Source organism: Microtus oregoni, unplaced genomic scaffold, assembly GCF_018167655.1.
Source record: "Microtus oregoni isolate MIOR12 unplaced genomic scaffold, Mior012 000023F_ref0000262, whole genome shotgun sequence".
NCBI lineage: Eukaryota > Metazoa > Chordata > Mammalia > Rodentia > Cricetidae > Microtus > Microtus oregoni.
In genome coordinates, this window is record NW_024543082.1 from 2,299,808 (window position 1) to 2,326,291 (window position 26,484).

At 37.3% G+C, this 26,484-nt stretch overlaps 1 protein-coding gene across 1 annotated transcript in view; it reads left to right on the forward strand.

Annotated features, from left to right (window-relative positions):
- The window catches only part of Fyttd1 (forty-two-three domain containing 1), a 33,387-nt gene extending 10,501 nt beyond the window's left edge, over window positions 1-22,886 (forward strand). Inside the window, exons 3-9 of the mRNA XM_041672790.1 lie at window positions 8,101-8,249; window positions 11,936-12,048; window positions 14,216-14,312; window positions 14,707-14,768; window positions 16,790-16,864; window positions 17,732-17,858; window positions 20,524-22,886. Of these exons, the coding sequence (XP_041528724.1) occupies window positions 8,101-8,249; window positions 11,936-12,048; window positions 14,216-14,312; window positions 14,707-14,768; window positions 16,790-16,864; window positions 17,732-17,858; window positions 20,524-20,622 (722 nt within the window). The 3' untranslated portion in view covers window positions 20,623-22,886. The remainder of the gene's footprint in view (window positions 1-8,100; window positions 8,250-11,935; window positions 12,049-14,215; window positions 14,313-14,706; window positions 14,769-16,789; window positions 16,865-17,731; window positions 17,859-20,523) is intronic.
- Window positions 22,887-26,484: the final 3,598 nt, after the last annotated feature.

A 26,484-nucleotide genomic window follows, 5' to 3' on the forward strand; every position in this document is an offset into this window, starting at 1 on the left:
AATTACCCTTTTATGGCTTTCTGATTTGAGCCATGAGGTAAATGCTATCTAGGAGAAGCTTAGCAACTCCTAAGATTGGGGTTGCACTGGGTTAGGCGCTCTGCTGATGTGCTAACTTAACATAGAACATCTGCTTTTACTGCTGTTGGATTGTTGTTAATATCCGTTTGACTGCAAAGAGTTCAGGTTTCTACCTGTGGTATCTCTGATGGCATTAGTTTGAGGAAAGAGAATAACAACATAGATGACCATTGGCATATGCGTGGTATGATTTTGTTGGGTGAAAGACATAATTGAACCCTCTAACTCCTTGTCTGAAATATTAACTTAGAAACTCATTAAACACTTGTAAAAACAACTTTAATGTTTGTGGTAGAAAACAAAAACAAACAGCAGAGGTGGTCAAAATGTTATCTGTACACCTATAGAGAATCCTAAAGAACAAAGGGGTCTGGGAGGTGGAAACTGCATTTAATCAAGGCATTGTCATTTTCTCATGAACATGGGCTCTTCTTCCTTGAGTCTTTGTGACATTGGTAATTTAAATTGATTGAATACTGAAGCAGAATCTTAGCTTATGCTTTAAAACAAATTACTATGGGCTAGGTAGTTTGTAAACCCCAGTAAGTGTATTTCTTGGTTCTGGAGTCTGAAAGTCGTAGATCAGGATTCCACCAGAGTCAGGTTCTGATGAGAGCCTTCAGGGTGAAGCCCATGGACTTCTTGTGATAATCTCATGTGCTAGAAAGAGGGTAGGTGTTGTTATATAAGCGGCGGGGCTACATTCCGCCACCTGGCTAGCTTTACCTGAAATAATTACACGGAAACTGTATTTTTTTAAACACCACTTGGCCCATTAGTTCCAACCTCTTATTGGCTAGCTCTTACATATTGATCTAACCCATTTCTAATAATCTGTGTAGCCCATGAGGTGGCTTACCAGGAAAGATCTTAACCTGCGTCTGTCTGGAGTGAAAGAATCATCGCGACTCACTGACTTGGCTTCTTTTTCCCAGCATTCTGTTCTGTCTACTCCGCCTACCTAATTTTCTGTCCTGTCAGAGGCCAAGCAGTTTCTTTATTACTTAACCAATGAAACAACAGAAAGATGACCCTCCTCCATCAGGTAGGGAACCCTCTACGGTCCATTCTACAAGAGTGTGAAAGCTTTCTCCTCATATTCAACTACTTTCTTCAGAGAGGGGCTCCTAAAATTATTGAAGCAAAAAATGTATGTGTGAAAGAAATTCATGTACAGGACAGTGGAGTTTCAAAAGAAAGATGCCTTTTCTGTGTCTAGTTCTAGTTCTCACAGATAAAAGAAGTAAAAGACAGTGGTGCGGGTGGATCTTTCTCTGTCTCAACCACCAGCTCCCAAGTAACCACTAGGAGACTTCTTATTAATTATAAAAGCTTGATCAATAGCTTAAACTTGTTTATAACTAGTTCATATAACTTAAATTAACCCTTTTTTATTCATTTGCTTTCTGCCTTGTGCCTTTATTACTTCATCTTCATAGTGTCCATACTGCTCGCTCTTCGTCTGCTGACATCTCTGCCCTTCTTCCCAGTGTCCTCTGTGCCTGGAAATGGCAACAGAGTAAAGAGAATAATGCGTATGGGAGCAGTGTTCTAGACACATTCAGAAGTAGGGGAGATTAAAGGGCAGACTCTGACAGTATTAGCTTGCTTTCAACTTTATTCCTGTTAGTCTTGTTTCATTTGACCCTGAAACTGTGGTACAATAATGGATTCTCTCTCAGTTTAACCATTCTTTTTTTTTAATATTTATTTATTTATTATGGATATAATATTCTGTTTGCATATATGCCTGCTAGAAGAGGACACCAGACCTCATTACAGATGGTTGTGAGCCACCATGTGGTTGCTGGGAATCGAACTCGGATCCTTTGGAAGAACATGCAATGCTCTTAACCGCTGAGCCATCTCTCCAGCCCCTTAACCATTCTTTTTTGCTTTGCAATTCACTCTTCTGGAGGGAGGGAGGGAGGGAGGGAAGGAAGGAGGGAGGGAGGAAAAATGTGAAGTTAACCATTCTTTTTTGCTTTGCAATTCACTCTTCTGGAGGGAGGGAGGGAGGGAGGGAGGGAGGGAGGGAGGGAAGGAGGGAGGGAGGGAGGAAAAATGTGAAGTTGAGTGGGAAGGAGGTGGGAAAGGGAAAGTATGATCAAAATATATTTTTTACTTTTTTTTTTTTTTTTTTTTTTTGGTTTTTCGAGACAGGGTTTCTCTGTAGTTTTGAAGCCTGTCCTGGAACTAGCTCCTGTAGACCAGGCTGGCCTTGAACTCACAGAGATCCTCCACCTGCCTCTGCCTCCCTAGTGCTGGGATTAAAGGCATGCACCACCACTGCCTGGCCGATCAAAATATATTTTATATTGAAAATTATAATTAAAAAAGATAAAAGTCCAACTCAGTCCTGTGTAATAACTTCAGTTCCTCTCATAGTCCTTTATCGAGTCTTGTTTGAGTGCTCCTGTGGCATTTATCCTAAATAGTCTTACCATGTTCTCTTCCCCTCTTTGAGTGAGTCTAAGATACTGATAGAAAGCTGTTATAATTTTATCGTGAATTCTTTGTCACACACAGATTGTGCCTTCCCAAGCCTTACATGGTTTGTGCCCAGTGCTTCCATTCATTTTTACCCTTCCCCAGACTTAAATCTCTCAATCAGTTGTGCTCACGCATGTCTTTATAGTTGTTACACTAACTGGAAATTCTTCATTTCTGCCTTCCTATTCAAATGCTGCTCATTTTGTAACAGCTAGTTCAAAGCTTACTTTTTCCTCTTCTATTTTTAAAGCTACACACACCTGCGTTTAGAGCACGGTTCTGTTCTTCTCTTTGACCTCTCAGTAATCATTGTTCTTTGCCTAACCTATAAAAGTAAAATGGATGCATCAGTCTCATCAGATTCTCATGAAAATTAACATTGGACACGTCTAACAATGAAAGCAGTAGCTGTTTCAGTAGTTGATACAAATAAAAATAACAAGTCATAGATTTTTATATACAGATTCATACAACATAGCTTAATCATTCCTGAGGAAAATCACATGATTTAATTAAAAATTTTTCTTCTGGAAAAATTAATAGTAGTTAATACTTCTAGGACTGAGAATACCTGTTGGAAGAGGCCCTTGTTTGTCTCGGCCGCTCAGAACCAAAATAATCACACAGAAACTATATTATTTAAATCACTACTTGGCCCATTAGCTCTAGCTTCTTACTGGCTCTTACTAACTTAACCCAATTCTAGTAATCTGTGTATTGCCACGTGGCTGTGGCTTACCAGGTAAAGTTCCCAGCGTTTGTCTCTGAAGGGGCTGCATGGCTTCCCCCTAACTCCACCCTCTTTTCCTCCCAGCATTCAGCTTAGTTTTCCCTGCCTAGCTCTGTTCCCCTATAGCTCTGGTATAGGTGTAAAGCAGTTTATTTATCAATGGTAATCACAGCTTACAGAGGGAAATCCCACATGAAATACCTAAGAAGGAATTGGACACAACATACTACCACTACCCCCACATCTGAATTGATTTTATTAGAGAGGGTGTGATCATGACATGGCCCCCTGGGTGGCAAGAGGAGTTCCTTGTGTCCCTATCCTAATGTGACTCTGTGAGAAGCTGTCTATGGATGGGTGGTGGTGGTGGTAGTAAATTTACTGGGGGGTGAACAAGGATGGGAACTAGACAAATTAATTCATTCATGAATTTTGAACTATTATCCTTGATAGCCAAATAGTGTCAGCCAGGGGGCAGGAAGGCTGGTGAATGTTCTTTAGTGTCCCATGCACAAGATTAAACCTCGAGAAACATACTGGCACCTGGAAGAAAAGCTTCTTCATACTCTAGAATCTCCCTAGCATCCTCTACTGACGAGTGTCATGCCCACCGATAAAAATAATGGTGTTCTTATTAGAGGCAGATAGTAAAGAATGAACTGTGGGAGCTGAGATAGATTTAATTGTGACTCTCACACCCCATAGCATAATAGACTTCCTGTCTTGTATTCTGGTCTCAAAATTGAGTATCACACAAAAAGGTTCAAGAGTTAAATAAGCTTGGGAATGACATGTACTATTATTATCTTCCTCTTAGAGATCCATGGTACATATTAGCCCTGAGGAATCCTACAGTAAAGAAAATTATTTTTTAAAGATTTTATTTTATATATATGAGTGCTCTATCTGTATGTATACCTTTATTCCAGAAGAGGGTATCAGATCCTACTATAGATGGTTGCAAGCCACCATGTGGTTGCTGGGAATCAAACTCAGGACTTCTGGAAGAGCAGCTAATGCTCTGAACTGCTGAGCCATCTCTCCAGTCCCCAAGATCTCAGTTTCAGAGTGTCTGTCTGTCTGTCTGTCTGTCTCTCTCTCTCTCCCCCACCCCCCTCCTTTTTCTTTTTGTTTTGTCTCTCTGTGTTGCCCTTGCTATCTGTAGACCATGCTGGTCTCAATCCACCTGCCACTGCCTCTCAAGTGCTGGCAATAAAGGCTTGTGCCACTACCACCTGGCTAAGAAAATGATTTTAATCTTTGTTTTTACAGTGAGACTTTTGTTGTAAACCCTGTTGCAGGTGTCATCCTAAAGAATTTCGCCTCTAAAAACCATAATTAAGATGAGCCTGCCCACCATCACAGTGTTTTAGCTAATTCTCTGAAAATTTCTTGCTGTTGCATTAGGAAATTTTAAAAAGTTGAGGTGTTATTGTTGGAAGTGAGAAAAAGGTATTGTTTGGAGATGACATAATTGTCACCTACAAATCTCTGTGTTAAAATTACAGAATTTGGGGCTAAAAGTATAGCTAGCTCAGTGATAGAGCTGGTGATAGTATTTATAAGATTCTAGGTTCAAGCTCTAGTACCCAGGGGAAAAGAAAAGTCTCCAGAGAAAAGACTCTATTTTCTCTCATATGCAGAATCTAGTGCATATGTATACATATATATATATATATACACACAAACATACATATGGACATGAAAGCAAAGGAAGACTATTTGAGGGAACTGTTGTTGGGGAATACTATTTTAAGGTGTGTTACTTTTGTTTATGCTGTGAACATTTGTTTAATGAAGTAAAGATGTATTGCTTTGTTTATGCTGTATTTGTTTAATTCTGTGAAGCTGTGATTCTTTGCCTGTCTAGAACACCTGATGGCCTAATAAAGAGTTGAATGGCCAATAGCAAGGCAGGAGCAAAAATATATGGGACTGGCAGGCAGAGAATATAAACAGGAGAAATCTTGGAAGAGAGGAGCAAAAGAACAAGGAGAGGCGGACACTAGGGGCTAGCCTAGTAAGATATACAGAAGTAAGAAAGGAAAGGAAAAAGCCCAGAGGCTAAAGGTAGTCAGGGTAATTTAAGTTAAGGAATGCTGACAAGAAACAAGCCAAACTAAGACAAGGCATTCATAACTACTAATTAACCTCCATGGGGATTTATTTTGGGAGCCAAAAGAGTAAAACATCAAACAACAAGAAGGAAAAGGACTTGGGATGTGACTCAGTGGTAGAACACTTGCTAGCATATGTAAGATCCTGAATCCCCACCACCAAAAAAGAAAGGAAGTAGTAATTAATAACTTTATGATAGGACACTGGCCGTACATGCATGTGAGACTCTCTGGGTTTAATCCTCAGCACAGAAAGTAGTAGTAATTAAAACCTTAATAACTTTTTATTATGCCATGAATGACAGTGTGAAAATTATTAGTAGAAATGAATCTTTTATGTGATTGATAAAGTTTATAGAATATCTAGTGGTAAGTAAGATAAAGAAATGTGCAAAAAAGAATTTCACTTAGCCAGCCAGGTGACACAAAAATATCTGTATAGTGGAAATATATACCATGTTCATGGATAGTAAAGTTCAGTAAAGATGCTTACAGTTAACTATAAATAAATGTAAATAAAACTCCCCTCTTACTTGACTTTTTCTTGAGACAGGGCTTCTCAACATAGCTCTGGCTGTCCTGGACTTTTTCTTGAGACAGGGCTTCTCAACATAGCTCTGGCTGTCCTGGAACTCACAGAGATCTACCTGCTTCTGCTTCATGGTGCTGGGCTTAAAAGTGTGTGCCACTGGCCTGTTTCCTTCTTAAAATCCTGAAAGACATCACTTACATCACAGAAATTTGCTTCATTGGCAATTCATAATGAAAGAATATAGATAGGTAGAAACCAGAGATACAGGTTATTCTCATTGGTAATGAAGTCATCAGATGATGTATAATCCCCCCATACTAAATAATACAGATGAAAAATGGGCTAAGATTTTGGCTAGTTGCTCCAAACCTAAAGATGAAAACAAAAACTGAATCACACAAGGGAATTTAGTGATATTGGGATATCCTAGGGCTAGAGAGATTGGTGAGTGGTTAAGAGCATTGGCTGCTCTTGCAGAGAACCTGGTTCAGTTCCTGGCACCCACATGGTGGCTTACAGCCATCTGTAACTCTACTTCCAGGGGCTCAGACATCTTCTTCTGACTTCCGTAGTCACTATACACATGTGTATATGTATGCTTACATATGTGCATAAAACAAATTAAATCTTTAAAAAACAAATATACTATGCACAACATTTTTCACAGATAGAAATGTTTAAAAGTTAATACAGAAAAGGGAATTATACTGTATGTTTCTAGAAATACAAGTAAATTCATTCATTTGGGATTTTTTTGTAATATAAGTAAAAGAAATATGTTAAGGATGGATGTATGTAGGAATGTTAGAAGTAACTGAAATGAAAGTTGAAGATCATCCTGTTACATAATAAATTACCTGAGACCCTGTCTCAGGAAGACAAAACATAACCCAGGTGATGACTAAATTGGTTAGATTGAGTGTAGCATATTTAAGAGTAATATATTTAAAAGATTTTAAAAAGTGGAATAGTATTCATGGTATAGTATTAATGTAGTCTGTAAAATATTACACAAGGATATGAGTTTAGTTGATGTGAAAAGTTGATTGAGCGCACCTGTTAGCTACTTAGCTAACAAAATAGTGGTAATACATGTGACAGTACTTTTTGAGTTAACTTAAATATAGTTGAAACTAAAACTATGTTTTTAGAATATCTATAGCAAGCTTTTTCTATTTAGACTATTTTGTTCTTTGATAATCTTATATATGTATAGAATGGGTATTTTTTTATCATTAGAAAAAAGCATATAGGGGCTCGAGAGATGGCTCAGCGGTTAAGAGCACTGCCAGTTCTTACTGAGAATCTGGGTTCAGTTTCCAGCACCCACATGGCAGCTTACAACTGTCGGTAACTAACTCCAGGGGATTTGACATCCTCATAAAATACCAATGCACATAAAGTAATAATAAATAAATCATTTTTTTAAAAAAGAAAAAAGTATATATATAGATATTTAACAGAAAAGCAAACTCAGTAATGTTATGTGCCACAGAGTTTAAAATAAATTCATTGGCTCTGATGAAGATTTTAGCGAAAGCAGTTTGGATAGAGTAAGGCTAAGAGTAAAGAAGCCAAATTGTAACTTAGTAAATGGAAGATGAGCTGGGGACTCTAGTGTATTTCAACACTAATAGAAATAAAATTCGAACCATGTACCAAGGGACCTGATTTAGTCAAGCATATTCAGTATATTACCATTTTAGCATAAAATACAAAATCATTAATGAAACACTATGTACAGTCTCAGTTCAGACTAGTTAAGGTATTCACTAGCCACATATAGTTAGTGGCCACTATTGAACATGTCACACATCTATAATCCTAATTTGGGAGGCAAAAGCAGGAAGATTGTTGTGAAGTCAAGGCTAACCCCATCTTCCTAGCATTTTCAAGTCCAGACAGAACTATGTAGTGAGACCCTGTTTCAAAAACAAATAAATTAGTAGCCACTGTGTTACACAAATTGGTTTAGATTGTCCTATTGAGAAGTTAATATTAAGGGTTGGAGTGTATCTCAGTAGTAGAGTGTTTGCATAGCACACATAAGGCTGTGAATTTGATCCCCATCACCACATATACATGTTTCAGAAGTAAAATATCTGATCAACTTTGCAGTTGCATTCCTAAATTTTTTCTTTCTGTAGGTTTTGGTAAAGCAAGTGTGAGCCGTAGAGGAAGAGTTTTGCCTGGAAAGAGACGTCCTTATGGAGTTATCACTGGCCTTGCAGCTAGGAAAGCAACTGGAATTCGAAAAGGAATTAGTCCTATGAATCGTCCACCTCTAAGTGACAAGGTAGGATGATGACTTGATATTGTGCGAGACACCATTTTCCTTTATTTATATTTGTGGGTGAGTGTCACATACTTATTATTAGTGAATTTTAAGACAAAATCTCATTCTGTAGCCCTTTCTGGCCTACAAAACTTACTATGTAGACCATTGGCTGGCCTTGAACTCACAGATGGTCTCTCTACCTCTGCTTTTTAAATGCACCACACCTGGCTATACTAATGTTTTTATGAATAAGCTTTAGATAGAGTCTTTTGATTCTTGCAAAAAAATTTTTAAGGATTTTATTTGTGTGTGTGTGAGAGTGAGTGAGTGTGCAGGTGACCTTGGAGGTAGAGGTATCAGATCCCTGGAGCTGGAGTTACAGGTTGTAAGCCACCTGTCATAGGTGCTTGGAACTAAATTCAGGGCTTCTGCAAGAACAGTAAGTCCTGTTATTTCCTGAGTCCTCCCTCTCTCTATCCCCTCCCCCCATTTAATTTTTAAGAAAATAATATTGTGTGTGTGTGCGTGCGCGTGTGCGGGTACATATGTACTAGGATGCATGTGTGAGGTTGGAGGACAACTTCTGGGCTTTCCTTCACCATTTAGGAATGAACTGTTGGCTATAAGGGTTCCACGGCTGCGAGACCATCTCATCAGCCTCAGAATTTAGATTCTTATTTATTCTTTTGGACAGTGGAGATTAAACTCAGAGCTAGACAGCCACTATACTATACGGAACTGTATCCCCAGCCTTGATTTTTTTTTTTAATTTTTAAAAATTTATTTAACTTTATGTACATTGGTTTGAATGTGTTTGATCTCCTGGAACTGGAGTTACAGACAGCTGTGAGCTGCTGGGAATCTAACCCTGATCCTCTGGAAGAGCAGCCAATGTTTTTAATCCCTGAGCCATTTCTCCAGTACCCCCCAGCCTTGATTTTTAATTTATCTTTTTGAATAAGATCTCATATAGCCAAGGCTTGTCTTGGACTCTGCCTCAACCTCCCAGATGCTGGAATTACAGTCATGTTCCTTCAAGCCCATGCTCTTCTGATTTTTATATTTAATGCAGTTTATTTATTTTGGGGACAGAGTCTCTTTTATGAAGCCCTAGCTGTACTGGAATTCAGTATGTAAACCAGACTCACAAAGATTGGCCTGCCTCTGCTTCCCAAGTGCTAGAATTAAAGGTATGTGCTATCATTCCCAGATTTTTTTTTATTTTTTTAGATGAAGTACTTTGGGACTTTATACATAAACATTTTAATAGCTAAATAAAAATCTTTGCCATTCATAAATATACCTCATGCTCAAATACAGTTGTTCCTCCATATCTGTGGGAATTGGTTCTAGGACATTTCTTTGATAACGGGATCTTCACATAGCTCAAAGTCAGTATAGTATTTGCATATAAAATATGCCCATTCTCCTGTGTACTTTGTTATCCTTCAGTTACTTGTAATTCCTATTACAATATTCTGTATAAATAGTTGTTCTGCTCTATTTACGAATCAATGACAAGGAAAATCCATATATACATTTAGTGAACTTAGTTTCTGTCTCCTGTTTTTGAGGAGGGGAAAGAGTTGAACTGTTTAGTCAAAGATGGCTTGAACAACTTGATCTCTCCTGTCTTTTCTTCCAAGGGAGGCTTGGATTATAGGACTGCACCACCATACCTGGCATAAGTAAGCTTAAAAATTAACTTATAACAAACAATTATAACATGCCAGGTACTGAAAAACTATATTTCATAAATGAGCCCTTCACATTTATCTATAAAATGGTCTTTGGTGTTATGACTTAAGATAAAGTAAAGAAGCTTGGAATAGGGGCTAGAGAGATTGTTCCTGGGATACGAAAATATGCTTCTCTTGATGCTCTGGAGTTTAGTTCCCAGCACTTATGTCAGGAAGGTTATCATCACATGTAACTCCCGCTCCAGGGGCTTCAGCAGCTTCTTCTGGCCTCTACAGGCACCTGCATGCATATGTACATACCCACACTTAGACACAATATGCATAATTAAGAAAAATGCTTGAAATAGGCATGATCTTTCTGATCTTGTGGGCTTTTTATATTATTGATAGTCTTTTTCCTTGTTCTACATTTCCTTTTCTAAATAATCTCTAAGCACCAATGAAGGGGTGCTGGGGTGATGGCTCAGGATGGCACTTGCTGTGTAAGCATGTGAGCCTTAGTTCAATCCACATATAACAACCTGTAATTTGAGAGCTGGAGAGATGGTGACAGGCAGATTTCCTGGGACTTACTGGCCACCCAGTCAGTCTACTTGGAATGAGTGAGTTCCATAATCAGTGAGGTTCTTTCTCAAAAAATAAAGCGGAAAGCTATTGAAGAAGATTTGAGGTCAACCTCTGTCCACACACACATCTACATGAATATATGTGCATCCACACGCATGCATACCACACACAAGTAAGTAAAGATCTGTTTAAAACAAAAATGGAGCCAACTGTGATTGCATCATAATTCTAACATTTAAAAGATGGAAGTTGGAGAATTGTTAAACTGAGGCTAGCTACATAGTATAACTCTGTCTCAGGAAAACAAACTGCGTGTGGTAGTATATACCTTTAATATCAGCACTAGGAGGCATAGACATGTGGATCTCTGTGAGTTACATGGTGGGTGCAGGAAAGCCAGGAAAATGTAGAGAGACCTTGTCTAAAAAAGAGAGAAAGAAAGAAATAAATGAAATAAATCCAGGTTAAATATTAAAGAAAATATTTAAATACTGTTTAACTTCTCATGCTTAAAGCAATAGGAAAAAGCAGATAATGTATAAGAAATGGTCCATATAGTTAAGAAGTTTGGATACATCTTCATAGAAATATGGAAAATTGAATTAGAATTATGATGGATATAATTTACATATGTGGGAAAAAAAGACATTTCACGTGTTTGATTTTTATTTAATTCCACCACCAATCAGTTACACTCTACCTTCATTGTTAGTATGATATCATTTTCACATACTTGTTTTGGTTGGCCTTTATTCCTTTACAGAAAGTCAGTGTTTTAGTATTGTAGTAAAATAGTTGAACTAATTAAAGAGTAAGATTTATTTTGGCCCTACTTTTTGGGGCTTGTGGGTTGTTTTGCTCGGAGTCAAGGAGGGGCAGAGCACATAACTTTGGGTCTGGTGAAATAGGTCATAGCAGGAGACTGTAGTACAGCAAGATGTCATCTCATGGCCAGAAATCAGAAAAAGGTGGGGGTAGGGTTATCACACTTCCCCCAGTGACCTAAGAACTTTCTCAGTGTGCCTTGGATTCTTTTCTTGAGTGTTAGAGTAAAATTTCTCCATCATCAGTTCACCTTCTCACCCAGTAGCTTAGGTATTTCTGTATTAAGTGTAATATGATTGTCCATCTTGTCAGTCATTTAAAAAAATTTCAAATTATCTTAGTTTTTCCATTTCCCTATTGTATTAAAATAGTTCTAGGGTTCTGTTACTGCACATTAGATAATGTTAGTAATCTCAATACTTGGGAAAAAGGCACTTGGGTTTCTGTGAGTCCAAGGCCAGCCTGGTCTACATAGCAAGTTCCAGGACAACTAGGGCCATATAGAAACCCTGTCTCGAAAAACAAAAAATAACCACAAAAAAATGTTTCTATTGTAGTAAGTTATATCACAGATGGCAATCTGATTAACACAGTTGTCTTACCTTCCAACAGAATATAGAACGATACTTTCCAACGTTAAAAAGGAAGACAAGTCTTCTGAGACAAAATGAAGTACAAAGGAAACCAGTTGCAGTTCTCAAGAGACCTAACCAGTTAAACAGAAAGTAAGTACTCAAATAGAAGAATGGATTATCAGAAAGTCTGTGTTATTTCCTTGTCGTGTTGCTGTGCCATGATATCTGACGAAAACAGCTTAAGGATGGAAGGGTTTCTTTTAGGTTGTAGTTCATTGTGGCAGGAAGGGTATGGCAACAAGAACAGGTTGGTGACAGTGTCCACAGACATGAAACTGATGGGTAAGGTAAGTACTGTGCTCGACTCACTTTCTCCTTTTTCTACAGTTTGGGTCCCAAGTTCATGGACTGTGTCTTAGTTACTCTTCTGTTGCTGTGATAAGATACTCTAGCAGGGATGTAGCTCAGTTGCTAGGGTGTATCCCTACCATGCATTAAACTCTGGTTTGACCCAAGCAGCACTTAAAACCAGATACGGTTTCCATCATTTGGGAGGCAGAGGCAGGTGGATCTCTGTGAGTTCAAGGCCAGCCTGGTCTACAAGAGCTAGTTTCAGGACAGGCTCTAAAACTACAGAAAAACCCTGTCTTGAAAAGAGTTAAAAGAAAAATAATTGAAGTAATCAGAAAGGCAGCTGATAATCTGTGAAGTTACTTTACTGTTTGAATATCAAGTGCTGTTATTTATCTCTCATAGAATACAATTTATGATAAAGACTTCAACTTGGATTGAAGTCTTTCTATATATACAGTAATCAAATTGCAGTTTTGCCTAATGATCGTTTTTGGAAGTCATTTGATATGGTATCTTTTGTGAAAGGGGGTTCTTTGCAAATAAGGATCTGTCATTTATATGAGGTTTATGTGTTAATTATGCTAGCTAAAAAAATTTGCATTTGAAACTCTGGAGGTTGGAAGTGAGATTTAGGTAACCTTTTAAGTACTTGATTATGTAGTAGGTAATTATAAAATTTTGGGTCTTTTTTCATATTAAAGTGGTAAAAACCAAGTCAAATATAATTGTGTTGTTCCATGTATGAAAATTAAAAAGTAGAAGTGTAACTTGAAAACTGTGTTATTTATTAAGTGTGTATGCCACATAGCATTATGTTAGAGGGCAATTTTGAGAAGTTGGTTTTTTACCTTTTGCCTTAAGTGAGTTTGGGATTAAACTCAAGTTGTCAGGTTTGCACAACAAGTTTATTTTCCTGCTGAGGCATCTTGCTGGATCAAAAAGCATGGCTATTATGCATTCATACACATATATACCTGTAGGTTTTATAGATTCGTGTTTGTTTTCCCTTGCCGTATGAGGATTGACCCAAGGCCTCAGATATGCTAGGCAAATGCTCCACCCCTTAGTTCTGTCCCTGCCCATGTCATTGGTGTTAACAAAGGGTTCCGAATGAAGATAAGGAAGAAAGCAAAAGCAATAGAGATGGTTTTTCCAAATCTTTTGTTGTTTTGTTTGATTTTTTGAGACAAGGGTTTCTCTTTGTAATCCTGGCTGTCCTATAGCTCAACTTTGTAGAATAGGTTGGCCTTGAACTCACAGAGATCTGCAGGACTCTGCCTCCTGGGTGTGAGTGCAGGGATTAAAGACGTGTTCCACCACCACCAGGCTCCAAATCTTTTTTTAAAAAAATTTATTTTTGTTTTGTATGTATGGTGTTTTGCTTCCACGTGTATCTGTACATCACATGTTTGCAGTGCCCACAGAGGTCAGAAAAGGATTCCGGATTCCCTGGAACTAGAATTAACAAAGTTGTGAGCCGATTATGTGGGTGCTGGGAATCGAACCCAGGTCCCTTGTAAAGAGCACCCAGTGCTCTTAACTGTTGAGCCCTCTCTCTAGTCACAAGTCCGTATTTGTGGTTTTCAGATTGGCTCTGAGTGTATCTAGGTATGGTTTTCTTTGAACTAATCTTATAAATTGTAATTTAAAAAACAAATTTAGGGATATTAAATAATAGCACTAAAATGTAATTTTGTAAATGTCTTCAGAAGTTGTGAGTAATATTAGAGAGGAGAATATTTGAGATATAGATTAGTTCAAAACCAAGTTGTGTGATACACTGCAGAGGGAGATATATATAAATCAAATTTAGTGACTTTGTATAAATAAAAAAACAAATTGGAGTTTATATTACTTGCTCATCAGATTTTAAGCTTATGAGTTTAATTTTTTGCTTATTTTTTTCTCAAGGTATTTGAAAGCAAAGTGGCCGAGATTACTTATACATTTTTTTTTTTTACAGAAATACCATTCCAGCTAATTTTACCAGGAGCGGAAATAAACTAAGTCATCAGAAAGATACTCGTCAGGCAACTTTTCTTTTCAGAAGAGGCCTAAAGGTATTGACAAGCCCTGCTTGTGCTTCCTTTACTCACAGTGGATCCTTAATAATCATAGGCATGGCCTGTTGTTGAGAGGGAGAGTAGGTTTTAGTGTGAAAAGCAAGACATTAGATTAGTTCTTTCTGTTAATACATGTTTTTTTTTCTATTCCCTGCCTTTCTCTTGAGTGTGTAGTGGCATCTTCTAATAATTTAACTTGCTTATTTACTAATAAACTTGTTCTAATCCATGGACCCCAAAAGTGTGTATAGCTAACATGGTACAGGCCCTTTATGGACCCATGCTTATCTTAAACCTGGCTTGTAAAGTTACAGTGCATGATAGCCGATTGGCTTTAATCCTGTTTTCTATGAGATCTGCTGGGGTTTTGTTGTTTTTATTTTCCTTTTAGGTTCAGGCCCAGTTGAACACAGAACAGCTGCTAGATGATGTTGTAGCCAAGAGAACTCGTCAGTAAGTTTCACCTTGTTTTATTTTTTTAATATATTGTTTCTAAACTCATAAGATTGCCCTTTGTTCCCATGTGTAAGAAATTAATGAAACACAAAATGAAATTCTTCCTGCATTAGGTAAATAGAACCCAGGATCTCACATGTGCTAGATAATCACTGAACCACTTTAGTCTCCAGTTGATTCAGGTTTCAGATGCCCGTTTAGTACTAGTTACTAAACTAATTCTTCACTATTTATCCGGTTTAAATGGTGTAGATTTTCCATCTTCCCTCCCTCCCTCCATTTCTCCTTCATTCTCTCTCTCTCTCTCTCTCTCTCTCTCTCTTTTTCCTCTGTACCTTCTTTTATACAAATGAATCTGTTTAAGAAATGACTAGAATAGAATCCCATAGAGCTTTTAGAAAATTTATAAAACATAAAAATACAGTAGGATTTTTTCTCCTTGCTACCCTGTGAAAGTCTTTTAAAAGTCAGTTTCTGTCCATTACTCTTCCCAAGTATAGTGTATACTTGTATAGTTCTGATTCCACCATCAGAGTTATCAGAATTTAGAATATTCGTTTTTTTGAGGATTGCTTATTTTAATTGCATTTGTGTTTTGCCTGCATGTATGTTTTTGTGTGCACCAGATCCCCTAGAACTGAAGTTGACAGTTGTGAGCTGTCATGTGGGTGCTGGGAATTAAACCCAGATCCTCTAGAAAAACAGCCAGTGCTCGTAACCACTGAGCCATCTCTCTAGTCCCTGAAATTGGAATTTTTTTTTTTTTTTATAAAACAGCAGTTACATTTTGTTGAAAAAAAAAAAGTGTAAAGGTGGTCATGGTCCAGATAAGTAGAGTAACTGTAGGAAATTATTTGAACCTGATGCTGGCAGTAACCGTTAGCACAGGAGACATGAACCAGATACTACAGGAGAAAATAATAATCATTGTGCTTCTTCAGTGAACATTTATGTAATAGTGATGTTATAGACTGTTTATGCTGGGAGAGGATCTCGCAGGACTCTGCTTCATATCCAGTGTGTTGCTGACTTTAGCCTTGAGCTTCTTATCTTTCTGTCTCCACCTGGGTGGTACCGGGATTGCAGGGTGTGCCAGGCTGCCTGGCATTATTTATCTGTTTTGAGCTTTGAGAGTAAAACACAGATAAAAGATTGTTGATTTGGGAAAAATATAATGGAAGTGTGCCAGATTTTAGATAATATAAATAAATATAGAGGTAGAGCGGCACTATTGTGGCATTCCCCTGGAATCCGGTGTTTAGAAAAGTGGCACAGGAAGATTCCAAGTTCAAGACTAGCCTAGACTACATAGCGAGACCCAGTGATGGTGAGGAGGAGCTGGAAATACAAGGTGGGAGAAAGGGTGGAAAGAAGTAGTGAGGGTAAACCTCCACACAAGCAGACAGAGAAGTTAGGCGCTTCTGGAAGAACTGGAGTTTTAAGTTACAATGAAAAGTAAAATAATAATACAGCCATGAAAATAGAAGTAAGCAGGGAAGCTGATGGCCTTGTTCCAGCTTGGGAAGTATTTTGTTTTGTTTGTCTAGGAAGATCTTTTTACATAAACATCTTGTTTAGTGAAAGTAGCCAGCAGTCAGTGAAAATAAGAAGTGTCAGAAATTCTACCTCTAGTTTAGAAATGGTGAGCAAGAGCCTGGGATGAGAGGCTGCTTGGTTTCATTAGATGCTTCTCACATTTAATTTTTTTTTAAACAACTGTGTGTTCGTTATATTAAAAAAAAAAATCTAACAAATTCAGGTTTGCAGTTCTTACACCTAAGATGTTGGTGCATTAAGTAGATCCTGGTGGGGTTCAGCATCTGTATGTGTGCATGTGGGTGTCTTTAGTCTAAATAATGAATGGCTACTATGAAAATGTATGGTTTAGAGCTGAGAGTATATCTTGGTAGTAGAACGTTGGTACACTAAGATGGGCAGAGAGGCAGAACGAATATTGGTCAGTGGGATACACTGTAAGATTTATAAGCTTCCATTTTAAGAAAAAATTTCAAACCTAGATGGCGTACTTCCACCACAAATGGAGGAATTTTGACTGTATCCATTGACAACCCTGGAGCAGTACAGTGTCCAGTGTAAGTCTTTTTCTTCCTTTTTTTTTTTCCTTCAGAAATTGTAACCTCTTGGTATGTAATAGGAAAATAAAAAGCATTGGACTTGTGCTCAGAGTATACTGTCTAAATGAAGATGAAATGAGATGCGAGGATAGAGAATATTTGTGACTCTAACAAGGCCTTTAGTCCTAATACTTGAGAGGCTAAGGCAGGAGGATTGCCATGAATTTTAAGGCCAGGTTTAGATACTTTAGTGGTTTCAAAGTTACCTCTGGAGTGCTGAGATTAAAGGCGTGCGCCACCACTACCTGACTTAATCTGCCATTCTTGCATAGTATCTTGAGTTCACTTCCCAGCACCTATAACACAGATCACAGCCATCTATAACTTGAATCCCAGAGGCTCCAACACCCTCTCCTTAGCTTCATGGTCACTGCATGCATGTGGTGCATATGTATGCATGGAGGCAAACACTCATACACATAAAGGGGGGGAGATTTTTAAAAATGGAGTTATGGGATTGGAAAGATGGCTCAGTGGTTATGAGCGCTCTCTGCTCTTTCAGAGGTCCTGAGTTCAATTCCCAGCAACCACATGGTGACTCACAACCATCCATATTAAGATCTGGTGCCCTCTTCTGGCCTGCAGACAGACATTCATGCAGTCAGAACAGTATATACATAATAAATAATCTTTTTCAAAAATATAGTTGTACTTGAAAAAGTATTCTATGGCCAGTTTTTGGTAGAGTAGTCCATCAAGAGCCAGCACTTTATTTTTAGTGTTTGAGAGCTTAATGTAATACCTGTAATTTACCTGAACATGTGTAAAGAAATTATGAGTACTTTTAACTGGTAAACTAACTGAAACCTTTTTTTCCTCTGCTAGAGCTCAGAAACCACGATTAACTCGTACTGCTGTACCCTCATTCTTGACAAAAAGAGAGCAGTCCGATGTTAAGAAAGTTCCTAAAGGTGTCCCTCTACAGTTTGATATAAATAGTGTGGGAAAACAGGTAAAAAAATTTTTTCCTGTGTTTCTTTGGACCACTCACTGACAGCTTTTTGATAACCAGAAATATTTTATAGCAATTTAAACAGGGTGACCTAACACCTTCCCCAATGCCTAGGCAACCACTAACCTGCTTTTTGTCTCATAGATTGCCTGCTTTGACATTTCACTTAAATTGGGTCTTGTAATATATGATCTTGTTACTGATTCTTTCATTTCCATGATTTATTTAAAGTTTCTTCCATATTAGCATTTTCTTTTATCATTTGAATGGTGTTCATCACATGTACATGTCACATTGTATATTTTTTAATTAGTTGGAAGTTTCTGTGTTCTTTGGCTACTATAAATAATTCCTTTTTGTCAGTTTTTATGTTGGCGTATTTTTTTCTTTTTCTTTTGGTGAATGCCAGTATATATTTGGTGTATTTCTTCTGGTAGACTGTATGCTAAGTCCACATTTAACCTTTAGGAACTACCAAGCTGTTTCACAGAGAGAGATTCTTTTATATTCCCACAGCACATATGGGGTTTCTAAACTTCTCCATATTCCCGTCAATATGTGTTATCTTCTGTCACTTTTAGTATAGGGACAAATGAGTATAAAGTAAAATCTCACTGTGTTTAACAGTTTGTGTATTGTTGTCGTCCTTGACAACATACATAGACTGAACTTCAGGGGCTAGAGCGATGACTCACTGACTGCTCTACTATATAGGTCCTGACTTCAATTCTCAGTACCCACATGGTTTCTTACAGCCATTTATAATGGGATCCAATGCCCTCTTTTGTTGTGCATACATAAATGCAAACAAAGTACCCACAAATGTAAAATACATAAATAAATCTTTTAAAAATAAAAATAAAAACACCTTGGTTAGTTAACTGCTTTTTTTAAATAAATCACTAAACTTCATAGTCTGTGGAGTCTTTAGTTTTATATATATATATACATACATACACACACAGACACACACACACACTTGTTCATTCTCTAAATTCTTTTCCAGTATTTAAACCATTTTTCTTGTTTTATTATAACGGCTAGCACATGTACTACAGTGTTAAATAGGCATAGTAAGACTAGTGTGCTTGCCATGTTCCAAAGCCTGAGGAAAAGCATTAAAAGTTTAACCATGTGTATAATACTATTAGCAGTTGGTTACAATACCGCACAGCTAAGCTTGCCCACTTTTCTGAGTTTGAACTCAAAAATATAACTTTGCCTTTTTCCCTTTCTTTTTCTTCAGGTACTGACCAATCCCAACCATGCTTGCCCTGATACTTGGGGCCTTCTCACTCTTTGCTCTGAAAACACCCCACTCCTCTTCTATAGCTGTTTTCAGGTCTCCTGCTGACACTCCTTTTCCTTTCTCTGTCAGGTGCTGGGAATTACAGCTTACCTGCCTCTAGTTTTTCCTTTCAAACTCTTGAAGAAAATACTTCTTAAGTTTAATATATTTATTTATATATTACTGTTGGCTTTAAGTTTACTGTGGATTCTATTTATCAAATCAAGGGAGCTCCCATCTTACTAATTTGCTGAGAATTTTTACCATGAATTTTTGTTGAATATCATCATACACTGCTTTGGAAAACAGTTTACCAAAAATGAGGTCCTGGTATTTAAAGTTAGAAGTATGAGGGATAAACTTGGTTTTGTTTAATGAGAAAGTGCATGTTGAACATAGACAAAGTCTTTTGTACAACCGCTGATACTAAATGTGGAAAAAAAAAAGATGAATATACTCTTTTATTTTGATCCTGTTCTTAATTTCTTTTATGTTTGGAAACACTTTGTTGTTCATCAAGCCAGAGTTTTATTTGAATTTTTTTAAAAGATTTATTTATTTATTAAGCATACAATGTACTGCTGGCAAGGAAATCACCAGGTCTCATTACAGATGGTTGTGAGCCACCATGTGGTTGCTGGGAATTGAACTCGGGACCTCTGGAAGAGCACTGCCAGTGCTCTTATCCTCTGAGCCATCTCTCCAGCCCCCTTATTTGAATTTTTGTAGGGCACTCAGTTAAAAATTTTTGAAATACTCAGAAGTCAAAATAATAGTGGTTCTGTTATTTTTTTAAATCACAGTCTCATACTGTAGTCCAAGCTGTCTTTTACATGGTTTTCTTTCTGCCTCAGCCTCTTGGGATATTAGTTAGACCACCATTTCTGGGTAAAAGAACTTTTTTGTTGTTTGCTGCTTTCGTTTTTTTGAGACAGAGTCTCACTGTATATCCTTGGCTAGCCTTCATAGGTCCACCTACCTTTGCTTCCTGAGTGCTAGAATCAAAGATGTATGCCAACACCAGCTGAAGTAACCCTTTACCAAAGGCATCACTGGAATTTGTAACACTGTTTGCAGAGCCCCAAATTAATTCAGATAGTGGTATCTTGGATGTCTGTTACAGACAGTAGTAATAGTGGTAGTGTGCATGTGTTTATGTAATAGTAACGTAAACATTATAGTGATGGGAAGATGAGGATCCTTGGACCGCCTAGTTTAAAATTCTAGAGCTTCTGATATGCAACTCAATCATACACAACAATTCAAGATGTTACGTATTGCTATTACTAGTTACCATTAATTTTTAATTTTTAAATCACATATAAAGGAAATGGTTTTTTTTTTCAGTTAAGTTAATTTTTCCCTCCTTTTCTATAGACAGGGATGACTTTGAATGAACGATTTGGGATACTGAAAGAGCAAAGAGCCACTCTCACATTCAACAAAGGAGGAAGCCGATTTGTAACTGTGGGATAGAGCCACGTCAAAGGAACTCTTAAGTGTTGACTGTTTGGAAAGTTGAATCGCTTGAAGAGTTCATCAGAGAAGTTCAAGAAACTTTACTTCAGAATATTCACAAGCCTAAATAACTTTATTTTTGAAGGTTTTTTTTTTAATGTATAAATAATGCCCTGGAAGAATAACAGGGGATATACCTATCTGTTCTTAAAGATTTCATGGTTGGCCCAAACAAAGCAATTCTCTATTGACTTCTTAGATTCCTCGTGAAGCAGAAGAAAGATAGAAATCGATTATTTTTATGAGCGTGATATTTAGGATCTCATCACTTTTGTCCAGTTTTTAGACTTTGCCATGTTAATCTTAAACTTCAGAAATAAGATTACACCCCTGTGTTGCTGTAACTTATCACTAATGTGCTGGGGTAATAAACAGTCACCTTTCTGTCATTGGTGGTGTTTTAAATTCTATGAGAATTTCAGTTTTAGCTCTTAAAGAATTGTGGAAATATTTAGAATTTGGCTCATTTTTAAGTTATTGTTAGCTTAAACCCCTGAGTTCTAAACATTTAGTATTGAACTTTTAGTAAGAATGTGGCTCTCAGGATTAGTCTCAGATCACAATGTGTCAGGGCTGGAAATGCTTATTTACAAAGTTATCTGGCAGGGCCTTGCAGGAGATGCCCAACACAAACCCTGGTAGTTTGTCTCTAGTAAAAATTTTTTGAAGAAGAAATGAAAGGCAGTAGCAGATCGAAGGATTGAAAGTGATTAAAAAAAAAAACCTGAGTTATATATAGTTATACTGTTTGGATTTAGTGTCGTCTTGAGTCTAGTGTCCATAGAATTCTTCTAAAAATGCTTACAAGAATTTTATTTTTTAAAATGAGTTGAATCCTTGGATATTTTGACAGTACACTTACTAGACATAAAATCCTATGCTTCGTATTTTAAAAGTTGTTTTTAAATGCCTTTAGGCTTGTTAAGTTAATAGTTTACAACTCCCCAAACAAATCTACTTGCACATGTCACAATGAAAAAAATGATAATGAAGTTATACATAACTGTACATGTACATGTCATTCTGTTTCTTGTATCAGTCAGAGTTCAGGCATTTTAGGGAGAAAGGGTTGTTCTCTTACTCTGGAGATCGGCTGTGCCAAAATAGTGTTGAGAGTCCTCATATAATTGTACATCATAAATTACAGTAAAATGCCAAAATGCAGTGACATATTCCAGCTACAGGTTATCAAGTGTGGTCATTTTGAAGCTTGACCTTTTGTTTTGCTACAATTTTAAATCTCTGAGTGGTTTAAGTATCTCTGCTGTTCATTTCTTTTGAATACCGAGACAAAGTACTATGCTTCCTGCCTGCCTTCAATGCATCCTAGACTCCATTGTCTTTGATGCTCTTTAGAATTTCATACTGGCTTATGCTAGTCATGGGAAAATCAGCAACAATTTCATGCTTATACCAAAGATCTAAATCTGATCCTCAGTGTCTGTTATTTGCTAGTACTTCTACTTGATAAGGGATTTTTGGAAGCCAATCACAGAATTTGAAAATAAACTCTAGTTTCTCCTTAGCTGTGATGCTTTTCATTGAGGCCAAGGACTCATTATAAAACATTTTGCCAATATGAATATTTATATTTGGTTCAGGAACAAAACATTTTAGAGTGGTTTGCTGGTAGCTTATTTTCAAGCAAAGGAAAAACAACTGAGCATGAACAGTATCTTTGAGACAATTTGTGAAAATATGGTATAAAAGTCTTTGTTTTTGTTGTTTTAAATATTATACAGAGGTATTAGTAATTCCGTTTTTGGAAACATTAAAAACTGCCCAAATGTTGACACTAAGTACATTGAAAAGCAGTGTCTTTGGTATAGTAAATGTTTGCTCTTCATGCATCTGTAATTTAATTTTCTTTCAAAGTAAATTTTGCTTTTGATACAACTAATTTAAAACTCATGAGTGCTATGTTGTATATAAACAAAACAATATGCTTTGTTGGAGGAAACTTTCCTTTCTTGGAATGTGGTTGTAGTCATCCTTGTTCAGTTATCGAAACCTTTTTTTTTTTTAAATTTAAACAGGGTGCAACTTAAAATTTCCTTTGCATCAAGGTGTATGCAAAACATTGATGCAGTGCATCACAAAATGAAAGTTTGTATTTAATGAGGAGGTGCTTTACACTGTACTTTTTGGTGTTTTTTGGAAAAGTTACATTAGATTTATTCTGAAGCTGTTCATTTTTGACAAATAAAATGTAACAGGTTTCACATGAGTTGTTCTGAGCTATAAAGATCGAGTTGTGGTTTTTAGATTGTTGTGTGTTCCAGAGCATTTTGTAGTTATTATATTTATGACTTTTAGGATTTGAAGTTAAATCTATACTCTGCCTTTTGACCATTTCATGCATAGATAACATGAGGTTCCAGTGTAAGGTATCTGAGAAATTAGATAATCAAATTGCTTACAGTGCAGAGCACGAAGGAGACAAACCTTTAGAGGCCATCTGCTTTAGCCCCTTTTTTACATCTTAGCAAAGTGAGAAACAACATTTTCTGAGACCTTATATGTAGCGGACATGTTTGAGCCTCATGTCTTACTCTTCTCAGTGGACAATAAACTACTTCCCACACAGACACTAGTTTTGTGGTATTTCACTTGTCCAGATATCTAAGAATTAGTAATAGCCCCATCTCAGCATTTGTGGCATGTTTGGTAAATTTACTCTTCCAATGATAATTCCTACTTTATTACTTTGATACTGATATTGCTGAAGGTCATTGGGAAAGGCCAGTGTTTCCAGTGTACACCAGGAAGAAGATTGTTAATTCCAGACCCCATCTCAAAACAACACACAGTAAATACTGGTGTTGTAATCTGACATGTGTCTTTAAACAGACACAGACTTTTCACTCTGTAATCAAATTAGAAAATACCTTGTATTTAAGAACCATACAAGAGTTCTTGTTTAGTTTTGTTAGAGGTGTATATAATACACTGCTGTCTATAATGTAAATCATAGTATATGTACTTTGGCAGTATTTTACTAAGGAGATTAGAAAAAAGTTTATTTGTCACTACAGAGAATTCCATTTATTACAAATGTAGCAATATTAAAGCAAAAAAGGACTTGGTCATTTCTGATTAATAGACCTTTCCCACTTATTTGTGATCACTAATTTGCCACTATTAAAATCTTAGTTGAAGATGGTGGTTCTGTTTGGAGCTCGAGGTTTGGGTGGAGGTGGTGTTACAGTCAGTCTCTGTCTTCCTTTCCCTCTCCCCTTCTCTCTCTCCTTGTTCCCCTTCCTCTCCAGGCTATACATCACATGTATCACATTGATACACTTCAGCTTTCAGAGAACTGAGTTTTCAGGTATATGCCGCAATACCCGGTTTTGTCACATTTTAAAGACTGGTTTTTAAAATGGTATTTGTGTATGTGCCTGCATGTATGTTTATGCACTGTGTGTGTTGGTGCCTATGGAAGCCAGATGAGGGTGTAACTCCTGAACTGGAGTTAGAAGTGACTGTGAGCAGCTGGTGTAGATAGTGGGAATGGAACCTGTATCCTCTTCAAGAACAGTGCATACTCTTAACCTTCTCTTCAGCCCCTTTGACATTTCAAGATGGATATTTCAGTAAACACCAAGCATCTGTGAAAAGAATTTTGGATACTGTAGACCACTAAGATGTAAAGATTTGCTTGGAAATTGTAGAATTCTAAGTATACTCACATGAGGTATACTAATGTATATATTACTATACTAAAGATGAATAGGAAGCTATTTACCTAGTGTATATGGCCATTAATGCCTCCCCTCTCCCTTTTCCACTTCCTCTAATGAGAAGAAAATAACATTAAACTTGGTTGTATAATTTTTTTAATCAATTAGTCCTTATTGAAGGAATAACAAAGGCAGGTATGATGGCACACATCTGTGTTCCCGGTACTTGGGAGGAAGAGGCAGTAAGCTTGCTGCAGGTTCCAGTCTGCATAGTGAGTTCCAAGCCTGGTAGAACCAAACCTGTTTCAGGAAAAGCATAACTAAAAACCAAATGATCAAACATTTTGGATATTCGCCAAATCAATTTCTTAAGTTTAAAGAGGATGTGATGCACCAAGTTTTTAAACTTTTGGAGTACCCACAATGAATTTCTAATGACTTTTTCAAAGTTACTGAAGTTGGAGTGAAATTTGCCTCTAGTATTGAATGAGTTAAGTTTTAGCTTATAAAATAAACAGGAAGGAGAGTCTGGCAACTCCTGAGTAACTCCCACTGCCTCTTTGGTAGCTTCTTAGAGTGGTAGTTGAATACAGTAGTTAATTTCTGTTCCCTTTGGATCACAGCGTTTTACAACTCCCTAATTCTTCACTAAGGTTGTTATGAACTCTCCACAAATTCCATTTCTTATAACCCAAAGTACAGTACCTACTTTATGAAGATTGAGGAGCAGGGTTTGATAGTGTATGTCTATAATCTTAGCACTCAGGAAGCTGAGGCAGAAAAATCAAAATCAGTTTGAAGCCAGCCTGGGCTACATAAATACTGTTAAAAAAAATTGGGACTGGAGAGATGGTACAGTGGTTAAAGAGCACTGACTGCTCTTGCAGGGACTTGGATTTGATTCCCAGCACCCACATGGCAGCTCAGAACTGTCTCTAACTCCAATTCTGTGGCAAAACACCAATGCACATTTTTAAAAAATGAGGGAATAAGGATTGAGAGAATTACATTTTGCATTTCATAGTTGAAACCCCAAGTCTTTACACATCTCAAAAATTTATTCTTGACCTCATGATCTCACACCCTTTAACAACTTAAACTTTTTTAGGCTGTGTTTGTGTGTTCCCGAGTTTGTTTATATGTGTGTGTGTGTGTGTGTGTATGTATGTATGTACTATGTGCATGCCTGGTGCTTGCCATAGACAGAAGAGGACATTGGACCCCTGAAACTAGGGTTGTGAGCCACCATATGGGAGCTAGAACCGAACCCAAATTCTCCACCAGAGCAAGTTCTAACCAGTGAGCCAATAGTGCAATTCAGATTTAATTATACATATTGTGCATGTATGTTTTCACATGTGCATGTGTTTGTTGCACATGAATATGTATCAGCACGTGCAAGTCAGAAGATAGCTTTCCTTCTGGAGTCTGTTCTTTGCTCCCAACATATAGCCTCTGGGGATCAAATTCAGGTCATTAGGTTTGGTGGTAAGCATCTTTGCCCCTGAGCTATCTTGATGACTTAAATCTTTTATGTAGTTACATATTTTTTGAGATAACATCTCACTGCTGTCTGATACAGGATTTAAATTCCTGTGCTCAAATAATTTTCTGCCTTCATTCATTAGTTGCTTGACTGAGGCAGAATCTCACTGGCTCTCAGACTGGCTTGAACTCCCTGTTCTTGTTCCCCCTTTCTTTGTACTAGCCATTTTCAAATAATTTTAAAATATCTTTTTCATATATGTATGTATGCCTGTATGTGCTCAGAGGTCAGGTGAAGATGTCAAGTGTCCTGCTTCATCACTCTGGGAATACATTCTCTCTGAACCTGTAGCTAGACTGGCAGCAAGCAACCCTGAGAGATGTGTTTCCACTCTTTAGAGTTGGGCTTGTAATTCAGATGCAGCAACACCTGGCTTCCTTACCTGAGTGCTGGAGATTTGAATTCGGGTGTTCGTGCTTATATAGCCAGGAATTTACCCACAGAGCCATCTTCCTGGGCCTCATATCCATCTGTCTTTTCTTTCTTTGAAGACATTTTCTCAATAATAGTATGTGTAACATCTCATTTCTCCCTATGTCCTCAGACTTTTTAATTAGTACATTTTGGCCTCCAGATACCTAGAGACTTTCTGAA